The 18810-nt window shown below is 39.1% G+C and overlaps 1 protein-coding gene across 10 annotated transcripts in view; it reads right to left on the reverse strand.

Annotated features, from left to right (window-relative positions):
- LOC125451869 (DNA endonuclease RBBP8-like) overlaps positions 1–18810 on the reverse strand; it is a 122306-nt gene that overhangs the window by 25294 nt on the left and 78202 nt on the right. For 9 of the 10 annotated variants that reach the window (XM_048529554.2, XM_048529550.2, XM_048529553.2 and 6 more), the window contains 7 exons: positions 12944–13039; positions 3901–4013; positions 3719–3794; positions 3457–3635; positions 2837–2944; positions 885–985; positions 101–225 (listed from right to left, as the gene is read on the reverse strand). In XM_048529554.2, the coding sequence (XP_048385511.2) occupies positions 101–225; positions 885–985; positions 2837–2944; positions 3457–3635; positions 3719–3794; positions 3901–4013; positions 12944–13039 (798 nt within the window). The remainder of the gene's footprint in view (positions 1–100; positions 226–884; positions 986–2836; positions 2945–3456; positions 3636–3718; positions 3795–3900; positions 4014–12943; positions 13040–18810) is intronic. The other variant, XM_048529557.2, reaches the window with a different exon arrangement.

Genomic DNA, 18810 nt, shown 5'->3' on the forward strand with positions numbered 1-18810 from the left:
ATTTTGCTTTCTAAATCCATATTGAATTTCCTTGATGATGTTACAATTTTCTAATATGCTCTGTTTTTATATAATCACTGAGTAATTAACATGCACATACCCAGTGGCACTATCCTCCAAAAGTTCTGAATTCACTGCTTTACTGATAACTTTTTTCAACACATTATGTGGAATTTGTGTGCTCATGGTGATATCTCTTTGCGATTTCAGAAGACTTTGCAAGTCCTTAAACAGAGAAAGAGCAATATTTCAAATGGTGAAACTTTTTTTTGAAGATAACATCCCAGCAACTAAACAAAAATCTTTAGATTAAACTGTATTAGCAAAGCTCTGCAAATTTAACCAAGACAATGTGATACAGTATTTAAAGGTAGCGAAATAGTTATTTTTGTCTAGGACCCTGGTCAGGCTAAGTTCTAGTGCTGGATTTTCCCAGGTAAATGGATGCAGGGCCAAGAAGAAAGTGGTTGCAAACTGCAGGGCTCCAAGTCCTGCCTCCATTTCTGCCATCCCCCATATTTTTGAGGGGAGGAGAGAAAGCAGGCCTTGAGACAGGCTTGCTTATATTAAGGACCTAATTTATTTCCTTCGGAGCACATTAAGAACATAACCCCAGTAGGTCTTTTTAAAAAAGATTTCCATGTGACAACCCAGACTTCAGCAGCTATGTGGTGTCAGATCACTTGGCTGGATGCCAGGGCAGGTCAGAGTTGGGAAGAATTTCAAAAACAAATATTTTCACTTTTTTTATAAAGTTTGATGAGCTTGCACTATTGCAGATAAACGTTTCATTACAGGTTAGGGCAGGAGCCAGAAAGATGAATTTTGCGAGTTCAAGAGTACCAGATTGTAACATTTACTTTTTAAAATAATGAAGTACTTACATGTTCCTCAGAAATGCCGAGTCCTAAAGTTTCTGCCACAACAGCAGCTAGATTAAAGCTGTTTTTCTCTACGGATAAATGTTCCTTTAGCTTCTGAGTGGCTGAAGAGGCAAAGAGAAATAAAAAAACACATAATAAAACTGTTTCTTGTTAAAACAGGTACACAACTGAATTAAAATATTTAAATTGAGGCCACAGTGCACACTTTACAGAACACAAATTATATCCAAAGTTTAATTATATCATATATTTGAAAATTTACATCAAATCAAGCACTTATTACATTTTTGTGAATTTCTAAATAACAAGATTAAAAATGTTTTGTGTTTACTTTTGACAAATGAAAGTTAGATTTTACTGGAAAACTTCATTTACCAACACATCACATTTATCTGCAGATATATCAATGCTGTATATTTTATTGTACGTTTCTTCTATTTCATTTTAAGATGTGCCAAATGAAGGTAAGGCTGCATTTCCTGTCCTTTCCCAGAGGTCTTAAAATGTATAACCAAGTCGGAATGAACCAAGTGTGGGACAGGAACCACACGTGGGCTATTCTGCATGGGTGACTGGTTCCTTTTCTTAAGGGATATCGACTGACTCAATGAGCAGCTTTCATTTCATGAATTCTGACAAAGGGTTACTATACTTGAAACATTAACTCTGCTTTCTTTCCACAGCAGCTGCTAGATTTTGTCAAGCACTTCCAACAAGTCCTAGCATTATGATATGCATTTAATACGACATAAAAAGCACAATGCCATTAGTACCAAAATTTACAGCATGATTTCTCCAGGCAGAAGTCAAAAGGTAGCTGGCAGAAGTATCCTGAGTGGCATTACGCCAAGATTCTGGAATGAGTTCTCCAATTTTACAGCACACATCGTGGCCATTCAATTATTGCGCCTGCACTGGTTTTCTAAACAAAAACTGTGTTGGATGTAATTTCCCTGTCCTTTCCCAGTATAAAATATACAAACTTAGCTTGTGAACCTAAAGCAGGTGTGCAGCTTTGCAAGCTTTAAATGTGCACAGGTCAGGTTTACCCAAAACCCGAAATGGAGTCATAGAAATGCACAGCACGGAAACAGACCCTTCAGTCCAATTCATGCAATCTTTAAGACATGCCTTGGAACGGATTAGCCGAACTTTTGGTCATTGAACATAAGCCAGTCATGAGTAAATTACTGAAAGCAATCTTGAAGATTGACCGAACATAATACTCAGACGGATAGAGAACTTCAAAAAAAAACAAACAGTCCAAAGACAAGTAGTAGCCTGGCTGGTGAGTTCATGAGTAGCAAATTTGATTTTCTGTGGTCTAATGAAAGAAAGAAAGGAACGATGGAAGGAAATCAGACAAAATATAAACCAAAAGTCTCCAGGCTATGGGAGCATGGGTATTTGGAAGGTGGGTCACTCAAACTAAAGGTGAATGTGATAGTGTAGATCTTGGGATGGGCTAGCCAAAATGATAGAAAAGAAGTCCTTTTATAGTAAATTCAATTTTACAGCAGGTATCTTACAGTACTTGCTCAACACCATTTTTGCAGGTCCTTTAGTCAGCAACAACAAAAAAAAGGACTATATTTGAATAAAGGTCACAAAGAGAAAATGCAGTTTGGTTCTCAGGAAATTTCAGAATTTTAAAATTGAGATTTAAAGATGGTGTACATTACACTTCAATTATTTTTCAAGGTTGGGGATTGCAGGGTTGAGGATTAAAATATTGCTCTGAATGCAAGGACACGTTGACATTGTAACTATATTACAACTGAAAGAAACAGTCAGTTACAATATAAAATAGCAAACTGCACAATGATAGTGGGTCCATGCATTCAACTAACAAGGACCACTACTGCCAAAGCTATCAACTCGCAACATATCTGCCACTCATGACAAGTACCAAAACAACTCACTCATATATACAGCCAAATTTTCAGACTTACTCTTTTGTGGGGATTGTTCAAGGTCACAGGAGTCTGCAACTAGGACTTCTTCATCCTGTATTGGTGGAATTATACCAGAGAAGCGTGCCAGTAGCATTTTACATGTCTCTATACACAATTACAAAACATCAGTTACAATAAATAAACATTACAGGACCCAGTTTGTAACATTCTAAAAATTTTTTTGTGGGATGTGAGTGTTCATTGGCTGGCCAACATTTGTTACCAATCCTCGATGCCCTTGAAATACTAAAAAATAAAATAGAAATAGGATTGAAAGTATCTATTTGAATATTCTTGAGGTGCTTTATTGGCAATACCAAATTTGAAGAAACTGATGGACATTATTAAACTTCAAATATTACGAATAACTGGATCAATTTATAGTACTCAATGCAATTTTTCTCCACTAATACAAATTACCCACTTTCTGCAATGGTCATATGACTTAAGGTGTTATATTGGTTCCCAGAATGCAACTGGTATAAGTATTTTAATGTTTGTAATTGTGTAATAAATCAGCAGTATTTTGAAATGTATACACTTCTGGCAGTAACCAAGGATTATATTGAGTTTTACAATATACAGTAATGTTAATGTATCACAAATCTTATTAATACCATCATCACACTGTAGCCCTGAAGGTTCAGCATGAGCATGCTCTGTGTAGCGAATACGACAATTTTCCTTTCTCCTTCGCATTCTGCTAACTATAGAGGTGGAAAGAGATAAAATTGGAGAATCCGGGATTATTCCATCATCATGATCTGCTGCTCCGGTCACTTCCTGCTGTTGCTCCCTGACATTAGAAATAAAAATTAGCTATGCCACAAAGTTTAAAAATGAAGGGACACAAGATGAGCAAATGGACATATGACTTACTTCAGTTGATGTTCTAGTGATTCAAGCTGATCACTAAGCTTTTTGTTTTCTTCCTGAAGGTTAATCTTCTCATTCACTGTTGATTAAAGACAACAATGGAGGTTGGTAGAAAGATAAGAAAAAGCTTTCTTATTTGAAAAAAAACTGTCAGAAGACAAATCCTCTCCTAAACATCCACTCACTAAGTTCAGTAATAAGCTTTAGATTCTGCTGTCGAATATTTTCAAATTCCAGCTGCTTCTTCTTCATGTGCTCTTCAGTAACTGCACATCTGTCACACAAGCCAGCTCGCAACCTGCAACAGATATGGGTCCCGAGTATCAACAAACTGGATAATGAGAAGTGATAGCAAATTTGTTGAGAATGAATTCAACAATAATAGTATAGTCAATTGAACACGGCATTTAGTTTCTTTGATCAATTTTAATGTAGCCATAAATTCCACGGAGCACTAAGAGTAGCTTGGAAGATTCTAGACTTAATAGTAGTCTAAATAACTTGCATTACACTGGCACTTCAAGGTGTTATATGATACATAAGACAAGAGTTTGTATACTTGATTTCTGATTTAGATTATTCCTGATGGTAGGCTAATGCCAATGGACTTACAAAGAAGTCAGGCACCATCTTAAATGCTCATCTCAGACTACAGACTGACTGCAAAAACTATTTCTCAGCTTCTACTTGTAAAGGTTAGAGACAGGGCACTTCCCTATTGAAGCAACCTTTCTTACGTGCATTCCAGTGCAGCATGCTTTCAAGCTGGAAAGCCTATAATCACCCTCCATCTACAGGAGTCCACTTGTCATCTGAAAGTGGACAGCACGCTTAAATTCTGACTGTTACTTGCCTGCTCCCCCTCCATGCCACCTCTTCCCAGGAAAATCAGAGTAGCTTGCCACGCACTGTGTTTATGGCCTAATATCCAGCTTTTACAAGTTTGTAGAGAGAAACTGCCATTCCTGTCTGTAAAAATTGTCATGGTAGAGTTATAAACTTAATGTTAGCAAATTACTTGCGATTAATGTAGCCTATTCACTGCTGAACAATCTACCAAAGCTCTCAGGCTGTAATTGTTGACTTCAAAAACAGAGGAAAAACAAAAGAAGTTGTTGCTGGGGAAAAGACAGATATTTTGTTTAAGTGTTCTGTCTTACACTCGTAAGGACAATTTGCAAGAATATCAACTTAAGAGGAAAGCCAACATTTATACTGTATAGGAATAGTGCTGATTGATTGGTAAAGGTGTTGCCATGGAGAATGCAACAGTTAATTATCCCAAAACAAAACCAAATTTGGGCTATCAATAGCATAGTTCAACCTACGGGCATTTAAGAACACTCAAACTATCTATTGCATGTTTTCACGAGGATATTAAATCCAAATCCAAAGTAGCATGGAATGGGAATAGAATAGAAAGGAATGGGAATAGAATAGAAAAGGATGGGAATAGAATAGAAAAGGATGGGAATAGAATAGAAAAGGATGGGAATAGAATAGAAAAGGATGGGAATAGAATAGAAAAGGATGGGAATAGAATAGAAAAGGATGGGAATAGAATAGCTTTTATTGTCACATGCACTCATTTGTACTGTCACCTCAGAGCTATCTTAGGTACAGAGTACCTCGGTGCAGACACTAAGTGTTGTTACGGCGTTTTTAAAAAATGGTAAGCATGGGAATGGAGTTTACAGTCACTTGTTATTATCATTCTTGAATTTTAAAGTACTTTACTTAATGTCAGACGGTCTCACAATTGGATGGACATTTGTACGATGACTGAACAGAGTGGTAATTTACACCATGTCCTATGCTACACCTGCTCTGAAGTGCACAATGTATTTTTTTTTTATTTATGATGAGTCATACAACACAAACAGTCCCTTCAGCCCAACTCATCAGTGTCAATTAGATATTCCAATTTGACCTAGTCCCATTTGCCAACATTTGGCCCATATCTGTCTAAATCCTTTTTTCATATACCCATCCAGGTGTCTTTTAATTGTTGCAATTGTATGTGTCTCCACCGCTACTCAGGCAACTCATCCCATACATGCACCATGCTCTGAAAAACTTAACCCTCACTCCCTTTTCAAATCTTATCCGTCTCATCTTAAACTTGTGCCCTCTAGTTTTGGATTCCCCCATGTTGGGCAATAGACCTGACTATTTACCCTATCCATGCCTCTCATGATTTTATAAATCTCTAAGTCACATGTCAGTCTGTGACGCCCCAAAGAAAAAAAGCTCCAGCCTATTCAGCCTTTCCCTATAACTTTAACCCTCCAGTCCCAACAACATCCTTGTAAGTCTTATCTGCACCGTCTCAAGCTTAACAACATCCTCCCTATACAAGGACAACCAGAATTGTATACAGTAGTTCTAAAAAAGTGGCCTCTCCAATGTCCTGTACAGCTACAGCGTCGTAACCCAACTCCTCTACTCAATGTTCTGACCAATGAAGGCAAGTGTTCTTCACCACCATTTTATTACTTTATATCCTATTTGGCTTAAATATAGGACTGCTCCATGAAGAGTTTCTTTCTAAAACACAACCACACGTTAAATGCACTTAAGTGGCAGTTGTTTGGCATAGCAATCAATGACGGCACGAAACCAATAATAGATCTCTCTGACCATGTACTGCCTGAAAGCTAGCAGATTCACCTTGCACATAGGTTCAATTTTGGCATGTTTTCTTCCCACAGCAAATGGAACAGGTATTTGCTGTGTTTGACTTCCTCCAAACCTAACCATGCCAATACAAAGCAGTGTCCATGAAGGACAATGAAATCTTCGAGGTATGCCCGGCTGTTCTACTTCACATATAATTACAAGATTTCAAATGAATTTCAGAAACAAACACATGGATGACATGTAGGTAATCACTTTTGCACCTGAAAAATACAGTTTCTCTCAAATTATCCCGATAGGGAGAGATACTTAAAAGGTTGAGCAACCTTCACCAAAAGGTAAAGTGACCCAATTCACATTGCAACTATACTTTAGCAACACGAGTGGTATTTGCCACCAATAGGATGCTGCCATCAAGCTAAAAAGAAGCTTTGACTGTCGAACAAAGGAGTAATAAACATCTACAATCATATTGGATAATGGAGCAGGCTTGCCAGACTGAATGGCTTATTCTCCCGATTCTGCATTTCAAAGACTGGTGGATCATACAAGATCAAGCCCAATCAATTCAGGGTTGTCAGGTGAGCTTGCAGTGTGGTACACTTGCATGCACTGCAAGCTGCAGCTATTAAAACATGAGTCTGTTAACTGCAGACAGAAAAAGCCTGTACATGCAACTGTGCCAATTTTACTCAATAAAATAAGACACTGCCAGGGTTACAGGGTCTGAGCCATAGGGGACATTGAATAGACTGGGGTTATTTTCCCTGGAATGTCAGGGGCTGAGGGGTGACCTTATAGAGGTTTATAAAATCGTAAGGGACATGGCTAAGATAAACAGGAAAGGTCCTTTCCCTCAGGGAAATGAATCCAAAATTAGAGGGCATAGGATTAAGGTGAGAGAGGAAAGATTTAAATTGGACCTAAGGGCAACTTTTTCCACAAAGAGTAGTACATGCATAGAACAAGCTGCCGAGGAAGTGGAGGAGGCTGATACAATTAGTCCATTTAAAAGGCATCTGGATGGGCACATGAATAGGAAGGGTTGAGACACATACAAGCTAAATGCTAGCAAGTGCGATTAGATTTATATGGGATATCTAATAAGCATGGACAAGTTGGACTGAAGGGTCTGTTTCTGTGCTGTACATCTCTAGGACTCTAAGTGATAGCCATTCACTCGTTCATTTCTCAAGGTAAGCCTTGGCTAAACAGCGTCAACCTATCCATTTCGGAACTGAAACAAAACCCGGCAGTTAACTCTTAATCATCATTAAGATGTACGTTTTCAATAGCAATGCATCCATCAGCATTCAATTCCTAACCAATCTGCACTGTCCACTCAAATGTTAGTTTTCCCTTAAATTAGTATTGTTGCAAATTGTCTTGAAGGGGAGAGTCAAAAAATTTGAACAAAATGTGTCTTGTTTTCAGCAATACTCCAGTTCTGTCATACACAACAAAAATATTGAAATTACTTAAAAGCTACAATTTAAAAAAAACCACAGATCTTCAACCAACTAGGTGCAAGGACCCAAAAAATTATGCCAACTCTAGCAGACTTCTGCTGGGTGTAAGATCCTAACTAATGTTCCCAGGATAGTTTTGTTCAGTGAAAACTCTGCCTAAGTTTAAAATACCTTTTTTTGGTTATTCAGGGAACAGGAATTTACAAGCGTTGTAGTTCCGCTACCCTGATTCTCCTTTTGTACAATGCCAATGCAGGCACATTGGGTATGTTCTTTCATCTACAAAAGATGTGGGACTCATGTAAGAGAAGCTGTGTGGTGCCTGTTAAGAAGTTGTGCAGAGTAATCGTGAATTGGAAGGCAGGAAGACAGAATTCGTCTGTAGAAAAGGTAAGGGAGAAGAGTGCGTGGTTCCTGTAAGAGGTAAAATGCTTTTCTAAGCTTAGTGATTTATACAAAAAATGCATCTGTACGTAGCTGAAGATGTACAGCTAGTTCTGAAATTGAAACATGCATCAATTGGCAGTGTGATTGGAAACTTTAGGCTTGTTTTAAAGTTTTAGCAACTAGCTGGAATCAGCCAATTAATTTACACCAAGTACTTAGCAATTGAAAGCTAAGTGAATTTAAATCTCATGGCTTTGATTGTCTCGGACCGCCACTATTGTCAGAAAATTGATATATATGTCACCCAAGGTATACAAGGAGAGGGTTTTTGAGAATCGGTGAGAGAATGAACCAGCATTTGAGAAATAAGAATCTACCTCTCAGAAAGCACACCTATCCATAACTTCTGGCTAAGAGTCCTCACAGAAGACTGTACAGAGGAAAACATCCCTGACAGCTGGATCAACAGAAGAAAGGTATTTATGATTTGAGGACAGCAGAAGAAAGGGGTGTAGGCTTTGTGAGACCAAGTTTTAATTTATTTTAATTTGATTGCTTGGGTTTATACAAGTAAGACTTCTGTTTATTGAAGCAGCATAGTAGTAGAATTTGGTTCAGTTAAGAAATAGTTAGTAGTTAAGGGGGAATTGCTCAGTTTGCTAGCAATTCTGTTGATTTGTCTGTTAGGGTTAAATAAATGAATTGTTCCTTGTTACTTAGGGAGTGAATATCAGGAATTTTCTTTCATTTAACATCCCCTTCTCCGTTACATCCTGATCTCTCAGACAGGCATTTATTTTCAGGTAATTTTATGATAGTCCTCTTTACAGGCAGACACCCAGAAGTTACTTGCAAGACTGGGGGAAGGGCCAGGGAGAAAGACAAGCAGCACCTTATTTACTCAAATTTCCATTTATCTCTGGTAGTAGTGGGATGGGTGTACTGGCCTTGGACAGAGTATAACATAGACTTAGAAAAGTAATAACATAAGCCCTCAAGCCCAGGTATGTGGAAGGATCATACAAATTAGGCTTGTTTTCTGCAGTTTAGAAGGTTAAGGGGTGTTCTGATCAAAGCTTCAAGATAATGACAGGAAAAGAAAGGGCAGATAAAGATGAGCTACTTCCACTGGTTGGAGAATCTAGAGGTAGAAGTTATTGTCAAAAAGATAGGTTCCAGACAGGAGAATTGCTAGGAAGCGTTCTACAAACAAAAAGTTTGTAGATGTTTGGACCTCTCTTCCATAAATGGTAGGTAATGCTAGATCACTTGTAAATTTTAAATCCAAGATGGACAAAATTTTGTTAAGCAAAGATATAAAGGGATATGGGCAAGAGGCACGTATGTGGAATTAGGCCACAGATCAGCCATCATCTCATTGAATGGCAAAACAGGCTTGAAGGGCTGAATAGGCTATTCCTTACGCTATGCAAGTTGGCTACTACCACAATCAAAGATCAGAAGTACAATTCACTCCAAATTTACAGAAACATTCAAGCACACTCAAGGACTCTGACCCTACTGCTCTTTGTGGCAAGCAGTTTCAAAGACTCTCAATCTGCTGACCAACAAAATTCCTCCTTTCTTCCGTCTTAAATTGATGCCCCTTTATTCTGAGACTATGGCCTCTAGTTCTGGACACTCCCATGTATGGAAACGCCCTGAAAAACCTTTCTAAGAATTCTGTGTTTCAATGAGGTTACTCCTCACTCTTCTAAACTCCAATGCATAAAATCCCAATCTGTTTCACCTTTACTCGTAAGACAATCCCTTCATATCAGGGATCATCTAGTGAACATGCTCTTCTCATGAAATAATATCTTTTATTAAATAAAGGGAACAAAAACTGTTCATAATACTCCAGATGTTGTCTCACCAGCAGCTTGTACAGCTGCAGTAAGATTTCACTACTCTTATATTCCAACTCCTTTAAAATAAGGGCTAATGTTCCATGGTCTTCGTGATTACCTGCAGCACCTGTGTGTCAGCCGCCGCCACCTTCTTGCAAAGTTACCCCCAAGTCCTGTCGCATTCTGCAGTTTAAGATCTGTGCTGCGTTTTTGAAATTTTGTAAACCCTTTCTTTTAGTTTTATGCTGTCCCTCATCCCTTTAATTGTTCATGACTGTTTTTTCCTTGGGGGTATGAAGTGGCCCTAGATTTTGTTAATATCGAAAACCACTGAAGAACAGTGAATATTTTATCACTTTCAAATACTACATTGAGCTCAATCATGTTACGATCACAACATGACAGATGTTCATACACAATTAAATTCCTAATTAGATCCAGCTCATTACTCATTACTACATCTAATATTACTTGCTCCAGTGTTGCATCCAGGACATATTACCATAGGTGGTTACCTGGACGCACTGCAGAAACTCACTACCTTTCTGGCAGGCGCTTGTCTGTCTCTTGCAACCTGTCAAAGTTAAACTTTTCCAATAATACTACACTGTTTTTGCTACACAATTACCTAATTTGTGAATTTACATAATTTGGCACTTCAGATCTTCTACAAGAGGGCCTACATACAACACCTATTACAATTTTAGATTAGATTACCTACAGTGTGGAAACAGGCCCTTCGGCCCAACAAGTCTACACCACGCCTTGAAGCATCCCACGCAGATCCATCCCCCTATAACCCACAGATCCCTGAACACTACGGGCAATTTAGCATGGCCAATCCACCTAGTCTGTACATCTTTGGACTGTGGAAGAAAACCAGGGCACCCGGAGGAAATCCACGCAGACACGGGGAAAATGTGCAAACTCCACACAGACAGTTGCCTGATGCTGGAATCCAACCCGGGTCCCTGGCGCTGAGAAGCTGCAGTGCTAACCACTGAGCCACCATGCCGCCTCTTTCTGTTCCTCAGCTCCACCTACACGTTCTCAACTGGATGCTTTCCACTCATTATATCCTCACCATCAGTGGTTCTGCTTCTATTCAGTAACGATACTCTACAACACCTGCCATTTTTTCTGTCCATCCTGTAAACATTAGGGCCTGGTATATTTAGATCCCAGTCCCAACTATCCTAAAGTCATGTCTCAGTAATGACTTGGGCCACAAAGGCAAAACTCAGTGGTAAAATGTTCATGATCAGTGAGACCTTAGCACATGAATTTAGACTAGCTCTTCATTTTATCACTGACAGAAGAAATGCACCTGGCAGATGCAGGTTTCCAGATAAAACAAACAGATTTACTGCTAATCTTCACAACTTATTTTCCTATAAGTGCTTCCTCTTGTTCACATAAGGAAAACTGATGTCACTCTCCAATAATGGGAACTATCTGCCTATCTAAAAATGGTACTGCAGAATGTAAAATGAAGTAGCCTGCTCAACAGAGTCAAATTAGTTTATTTTCTTTCCTCCAAGGATGCTCCCTCCCTCACTCTCACACTCACACTCCCCCTTCAGAGTCCCAAACTCCCAGCCTTATTATTTTTGGGCCAAAGGAAACTGGCTACATGCACCCGGTGCAGACAATCTTACCTCTAGCTGCTCTTGCTGCAGGCCTCTGTCCCACACTAGTTCCAGGGCCCCAGCCTCTGCATCACTTTGCTGACCCCACATCAGCAACTTAATGTGTTGATGATGACAACACCATGCATGGAACACGACGATGTCATTGGTGCGTGCAAAGGCGTTTCTAGACTGGCCACATCTGCATATCAATGCTGGTCATATTGCAACATGGATAATCATTCAGGATCTTTGCAGCATTATCCACTTTTTCTTTTTCAGTTCTCCTTGTTGTATTTAGTACAAGTTTTAAGAGCAATTCATGCAATCAACAGTGTTAGTTGGTTTACAAACTTCACAATGTCAACTACACTTACTAATAAAGTAGCAGATATCATACAATGGGAATTGTGCCTTGATTTCGATCAGAGGAATGGTGTGGTAGATACTGTAGCGATCCTCTGAAGCCTGTACTACGCTTTATCTCCAAAGCGTTATTTAAATAAATTAAGGAAAGCCTCCCTTCCTAAACCAACAAGACAGGCATTAATGTGAAAAGTGTACATTGTGGCATTGATGCAGTCATTGGGCAGTGATTTTAAAAGTTTAATTAGGCCCTTATTTGCCTCTAACATGCATTTACCTAACACTGTACGTCCATCAGGTTGGACCACCATGCCCTTTTGCTCATAAATGCACTTGGTGTAACCCATTCATCTAACATTGTCACTTGGAAAATTTAGGGTCTCATCATTCAAATACGATTTCACCAGTGAAATTTCTTTTTTATTGCATCCCTGTTACGATTTAATTTACTTCACTTATGGTAACTGGAAAAGTTTGGACAGTTATTCTTGGAGAAGGCTGAGAGGATATCTTACGGGGTACTCAAAAAATCATGAGCGCTCTGGACAGAATAGCTTGGAAGAAGCTCATGACACATGAAAGGATGGAGAATGAGAGGACACTGATTTAAAGTAATTTTCAAAAGCAATAAGCAAAATCTTTTCATGCAGTAAGTGATTAAGATCTGGAATGCACTGCCTGAAATGACAATGTAGGCAGGTTCAAAATGGTATCAGGGTTATAGAAAAGACAGGGAGAATGACAGAGTGAAATGCTTATTTGTAGAGCTGGTGCATGTCAGAAGGGTAGACTGATCTCTTGCCGAACTGTAATGATTCTATGAATTTGCAATGTTACCCCTCTCAATCTGAGCTACAGAGCAATTATTTTGTAAATTACATCACATCTTACCTGTCCTCTAAAACTTTAATGTTGTCATGTAATGCTTTCTGTTGTTCTCTTAACTGCTGGTTTTTGTTATAGTATTCTTCAAGTCTCTGGGCATCTCTGTAAATACAGAATTGTATATCAACATCAGATCCAAAACTCAGGGATCAATTATTAAAATTGAAACTTGCATTCCACTCTTATGCGAATGTCAAAATGGAATTTTGATTATCCCAGTTCTGCACTGATCTCCATCTAGTTTACAAGTAGTCTGATAGACAATATATGCTTGTCTATGTATGCAGCATGTCAATACATGTAAATCTAGTGCACATCGATAGTTCAATCTGAGTGAATGTTCAAGAATGTACACAAATTCGTAAAAGAGATACAGATATCAACACTTCAAAGTTGTGCAAGCATTATACCGATTAATTAGTTTATTTTAAATTGGGAACTGAGACTAAATAAACAACTAGCCAGATTTAATTTGTATTCCTCTCTATTTCATTGTATATAAACAGCAGGCTCTTCAGCATTTCTCAGTTGCACCTGGTGGAATATCATGATTATTTGTTCCAAATATGAACATTCAATTAAAATTAAATTTCGTTCCCCAGGGTCTTCTGATGTTAAAGTTCTATCATGGATTTTACAAGAAAAGACTAAAATCCACAAAACACAGAATATTGCAGACAATTAAATGAAAAATAACATTTTGTTTTGGTGTTAACAACAGACCAAATATTCTGAAATTGTCTGCCATTAATTTGTAAAATATTCAGCAGCTGTGCTTGACAATACTTTAGAACCTTTTCAAGCTATGACATGTTTACTCGCGCAGTGAGTGTAACCCAAACTCAGGTTTAAATGGATCCTTTCCATCATCAGTTTTATTCATCTGACCCATTTTTACGGATGTGAAAATATACTTGTTGGAATTTTCCAAATGTTGTTTGCTATTTTAAAGCCTTTTAAAAAAAAAAGTATCAAAAGTAAAATTAAAAATAAAACAAACTAAAAAAACAAACTAAGAGATATTTAGTTTTTTTCAACAAATGAGATTAACAGGTTGCCTTAGCAGTTCAGACTTGCCTGGCCTTTGCCCCAGTATCTTGAGAATAGTTAGCTGTAACGATCAGCAAAGCTCAACATAAGAGTCCCATTGTCATGCCTGTTATCTCACAGAAATATTAAACTTCAGGAATTTGGGGAGTCAGTAAGTGACTCTAGTTGAGGACCATTACATTGACAATGAGATACTTGTATCATGATTAGTCATTTTGCAAGGAATGTATGAATCACAACAAACTATTCAATGAATCTGCTGGATTTGTCTATTTTTAAGTTGTATTTAAAATTGTTAAGAAAAACAACAAATTCATTTCAAGCTTAAAAACAATTCAAGTTATACAAAGTTAATTTGAAATTCCACAAAAGTAGATGTATTCAACAATAACATCATAGAGAAACATCAAAAGATCAATCATCTAACAGGCACAGGAACACATGCAAGCTTTATGCCCAAACTGCTTTTTCTTGTCCTCTTGTGATAGACTGTTATACACAATTTCCTTTCCCATACTCTACATAAGAAAACTCCAAAATGATCTTGTATCAAGTACACAATAAAGATTCTAAGAAACCAAAAATCAGACCCTAGCAAGTTCTGAAAAGATGGTCAAGAGGTGGTGGCGTGCAATTGACAGAAAGACCGACCTACCATTCACAGAACAAAACAACCTTTAGTCCTCCTTCACACACTGAAAGTTACTCAGACAGTGCAAAATCTAGCAGTATGGTTCCTGTTGAGAAGCAAATAATTTTCTATAAGCTGCTTTGTTGTAAACGAACAATTAGCTGTCCAACCTTAACTTCTACATGTTGAAACGCCACCAGGACCGTAGCAGACAGCAAGAATAACGAACAATTTCTGATGCAGAGACCATGAATGAACAGTTTTCTTAAACTGAGAAGCAATTTAAAGTGGAGCCCTGAGAAGTTCTGAAAACTGGACAATTGCCCTCAGAAGGCCATTTAGCCAGCTAAAGCGACCCAAAAACACCAAACAGCTTCATTTATTAGTCACACCTCTAAGGACTCATTTATAACAACAGCACAACTGATTCAGCTGGTTGGGTCCAAGAGGACGTAACTACTAGACTGGGTCTGCAGCAGGTGGTGGGGGAACCAATAAAAGGAAGAGACATATTTGACCTCATTCTCACCAATCTGCTGATTGCAGATGCATCTGTCCATTACAGTATTAGTAACAGCAACAACCACACAGTCCTTGCGGAGACAAAGTCCCGCCTTCACTATCACCAGTGTTAAATGGGACAGACTTCAAACTGATCTCGCAACTCAACACTGGGTGTCCATGAGGTGTTGTAGACCATCAACAGCAATACGACTGTACTCCAGCACAATCTACAAGTACAAATCACAACCTCATGGCACAGCAAATCCCCCACTCAACCATTACCATTAGGCAGGGGATTAACCCTAGTTCAGTGGAGAGTGCAGGAGAGCATACCAGGAGCAGCACCAGAGATACCGAAAAATAAAGTGTCAATTTAGTGAAGCTTCCAAACGGAACTACTTGTACGCCAAACAATATAAGCAACATGTGATTGACAGAGCTAATTGATACCCAAGGATCAGATCCAAGCTCTGCAGGCCTGCCACATCCAGGTGGAAGCATTCACGGCAACCTTCAGCCAGAAGTTCCAAGTGAATAGTCTATCTCTGCCTTCTTCAGTGGTTCCCGGCATCACAGATACCAGTCTTCAACCAGTTTGATTTATTCCACATGTTCAAGAAACTTGGAGGCAGTGGACACCACAAAGGCTATGGGCCCTGACAACATTTCAGCAACTGTACTGAAGATTTGTGCTCCAGAATTTGCTACTCCCCTAGCCAATCACTTCCAGTACAGTTACAACATTGGTGTCTACCTTAATAAAACTGGAAGATTTACAGATGCTGTAAATCAGGAAGAAAAACAGAAGTTGCTGGAAAAGCTCAGCAGGTCTGACAGCATCTACCTAGCCAAATCAGAGTTAACATTTCGCATCTGACGACCCTTCCTCAGAACTGATGGTAGCTAGGAAAATGTCAATTTACATGCAGAAGATAATGATGGGGGAGGGTGTAACAAGTAAACAATAAGTGGGTGTAGAGCCCAAAGAGAGATGAACAGTTGGACAGACAAAGGAGTTGTTAATGATCTGGGATTTTTGTTTTGTGGGCATAACGTAGATCTTCTGCGAAGCGGTCATCTATTTCTCCTCTACATTGTAGAAACGAAGCGTAGACCCCGACCGCCCAGTTGCCTAGCACTTTAATACACCACCAAGTTCCTTGGCCAACATCTGTGTGTCAGGCTTGCTGCAGTGTTCCAGCGAACTTCAGCAGAAGCTGGAAGAGCAAGATTTCACTTTTAGTTGGGGACCTGCAGCCCTCCAGACTCAACATAGAGTTCAATAATTTTACAGCCTGAGCTCTCCCATGTCCTAGTCTCCTTTCTCACACACCAGGACTTGTTATCACATAGCCTGCCATTACATACTGCCTTCTGTTAGCCACCAGCAGTCTCCGTTAATGAGTCACCGTCCTAGCCAGATTGTTAATCAACTCCTTTGTCTGACAAACTGTTCTTCCCTCTTTTTGGAGTCCATCCCCACCTGTCATTTACTCCTTATCCTCCCCACCTCCCATCTCACCCTATCTTCTGCATACAAATTAACATTTTCCTAGCTATCATCAAATCTAAGGAAGGGTCACCAGGACCCAAAACAGTAACTCTGATTGTTCTTCACAGATGCTGCTGAGCTTTTCCAACAACTTCTATTTTATTCCTATCATCTACTTTGTCTAATTTTTGATACGGCCAATCATATCTTTTTCTACATTGGACTTGGATTTTAAAAATTAACCATGTACTTTAATGAATACAAAGGTATCAAATTATTATGAAAGAGAAAACCTGTTCAATAAAAATGTAATATTGATCATCACAATCAGCTTATGATAATAAAGATGCTAAACTCTGCTAAATAACCCAAAATACACACAACAGATTAAGGAGGGGTGAAAACAGATAATGCAGACAGGTTCCCATAATTCAGTGGTAGTGTCCCTATGTCTGGACCCAAGAGGTCTAAATTCAAGTCCCACTTGTTTTTCAGGTATATAAATAACACATTTGAACAGGTTGATTAAAAGGGTCTACACTGTGCAGAGATTAGGGGAAAAAAACTCTCAGTCCAAAAGCCTTAATACTTGAATACAATGATGACAAAGTTTAAGCTGTTAAAACATCTAACACTGATGTTCTGACACAGATGTCAATGGAGATTTTTGTAGATGCAGTCATTCAGGAATTACCAGCAAGCCCTTTAAAGGCTTCCCATGCAATAGCTGCAGTGGAGTTCCAGGTACCCTCCACTTGGCCAACAAGATAATTTCCAGAAAAGGGGGAGCTGAGATTCTCTCACCAGGCTTCTTTCCAATTATTCCAACTAATATCCAAAGCAGAAGTTAGATACTAACAGTCATAAACACAGGCAAAGGGCTTCCATTAACAAGCAGTTATAAAATGGCAAGCAACAACCTTGTGAAAATAAGCGTTCTGTCATTTCCTGCTCCCTCCTGTTGCTGGAGTCTACCATATTACATCTGCTGTAGCATTGAAGTCGAGGGTAGTCACTCCTATTTCACTTTTGGAGGTCAGTTCTTTTGACTATGTTTGTACCAAGATTGAAGTGAGTCAGGAGCTGAGTAGACTAAGCAGAACTCAACTCGAGTGTCAGTGAGCAAGCTATTCCTTCGCAAGTGTGGTTAGTATTGTCAATGAATACTGGCATTGTTTTGCTTCTGATTTTGGTAATTAGCCAGGTGGGATTATTGGTGCTTTTTGTGCACATGGCATACATGGAAAATTTCCACATTGCCAGGTAGATGGCAGTACTGGAGCAGCTTGGTTGGGGATTTGGCAAAAATCTTGGTATAGCAGGAACGGTGTTGTCAGAACACGGCTTTTGCAGTATCCAGTACTTTCAGAAAGAGGGTTGGTTAGTTAGTTCAGTTGACCGGATGGCTGGTTTGTGATGTAGAGCGGTGCCAACAGTTTTGGGTTTAATTCCATGAATCAACCCCCCAGTCTTCTTTTTCCCCTCTCTCTCACACACACACACAACTTTACCTTTACTTACAGAAGTTTAAGGGTATCACAAAGTGAATTGAGCTAATACAAAACTGCCACTGAAATAGGATGATGTAGATCTAAGGAGGATGTGGTTTTGGATCATCCACTTGGCATTTCTGGCTGAAGACAGAGTCAAATGCTACAGTATCTACTTTTGCACTGAACTGCTAAGCTCAATCATCATCCAGGATAGGATATCAGTGAACCTTTTAGCTCCAAGGAGTTGTTCAACTGGCCAATGCCAATCAACTGGATGTGAGGTGAACAGAGCTTACATTATGGCTTAGAAAGGGTGGTCGCTGGGAAGCTGTTTCCATTAGGTGAGGAGACTAGGACCTGTGGGCACAGCCTCAGAATTAGAGGGGGTGAATTTAAAATGGAAATGAGGAGACATTTTTTTCAGCCAGAGAACGGTTGGCTTGTGGAATTCATTGCCACAGAGTGCAGTGGAGGCCGGGACGTTAGATGCTTTCAAGGCAAAGATCGATAAATTCTTGATCTCACAAGGAATCAAGGGCTACGGGGAGAGTGCAGGGAAGTAGAGTTGAAATGCCCATCAGCCATGATTTAAATGGCGGGGTGGACTTGATGGGCTGAACGGCCTTACTTCCACTCCTATGTCTTACGGTCTTGATCCATTGGTTGTCAGATCCCTGAGTCCTCTCCATCACTTGCCACTTAT

Source organism: Stegostoma tigrinum, chromosome 5 (genome assembly GCF_030684315.1).
Source record: "Stegostoma tigrinum isolate sSteTig4 chromosome 5, sSteTig4.hap1, whole genome shotgun sequence".
In the NCBI taxonomy this organism is placed as follows: Eukaryota; Metazoa; Chordata; class Chondrichthyes; order Orectolobiformes; family Stegostomatidae; genus Stegostoma; species Stegostoma tigrinum.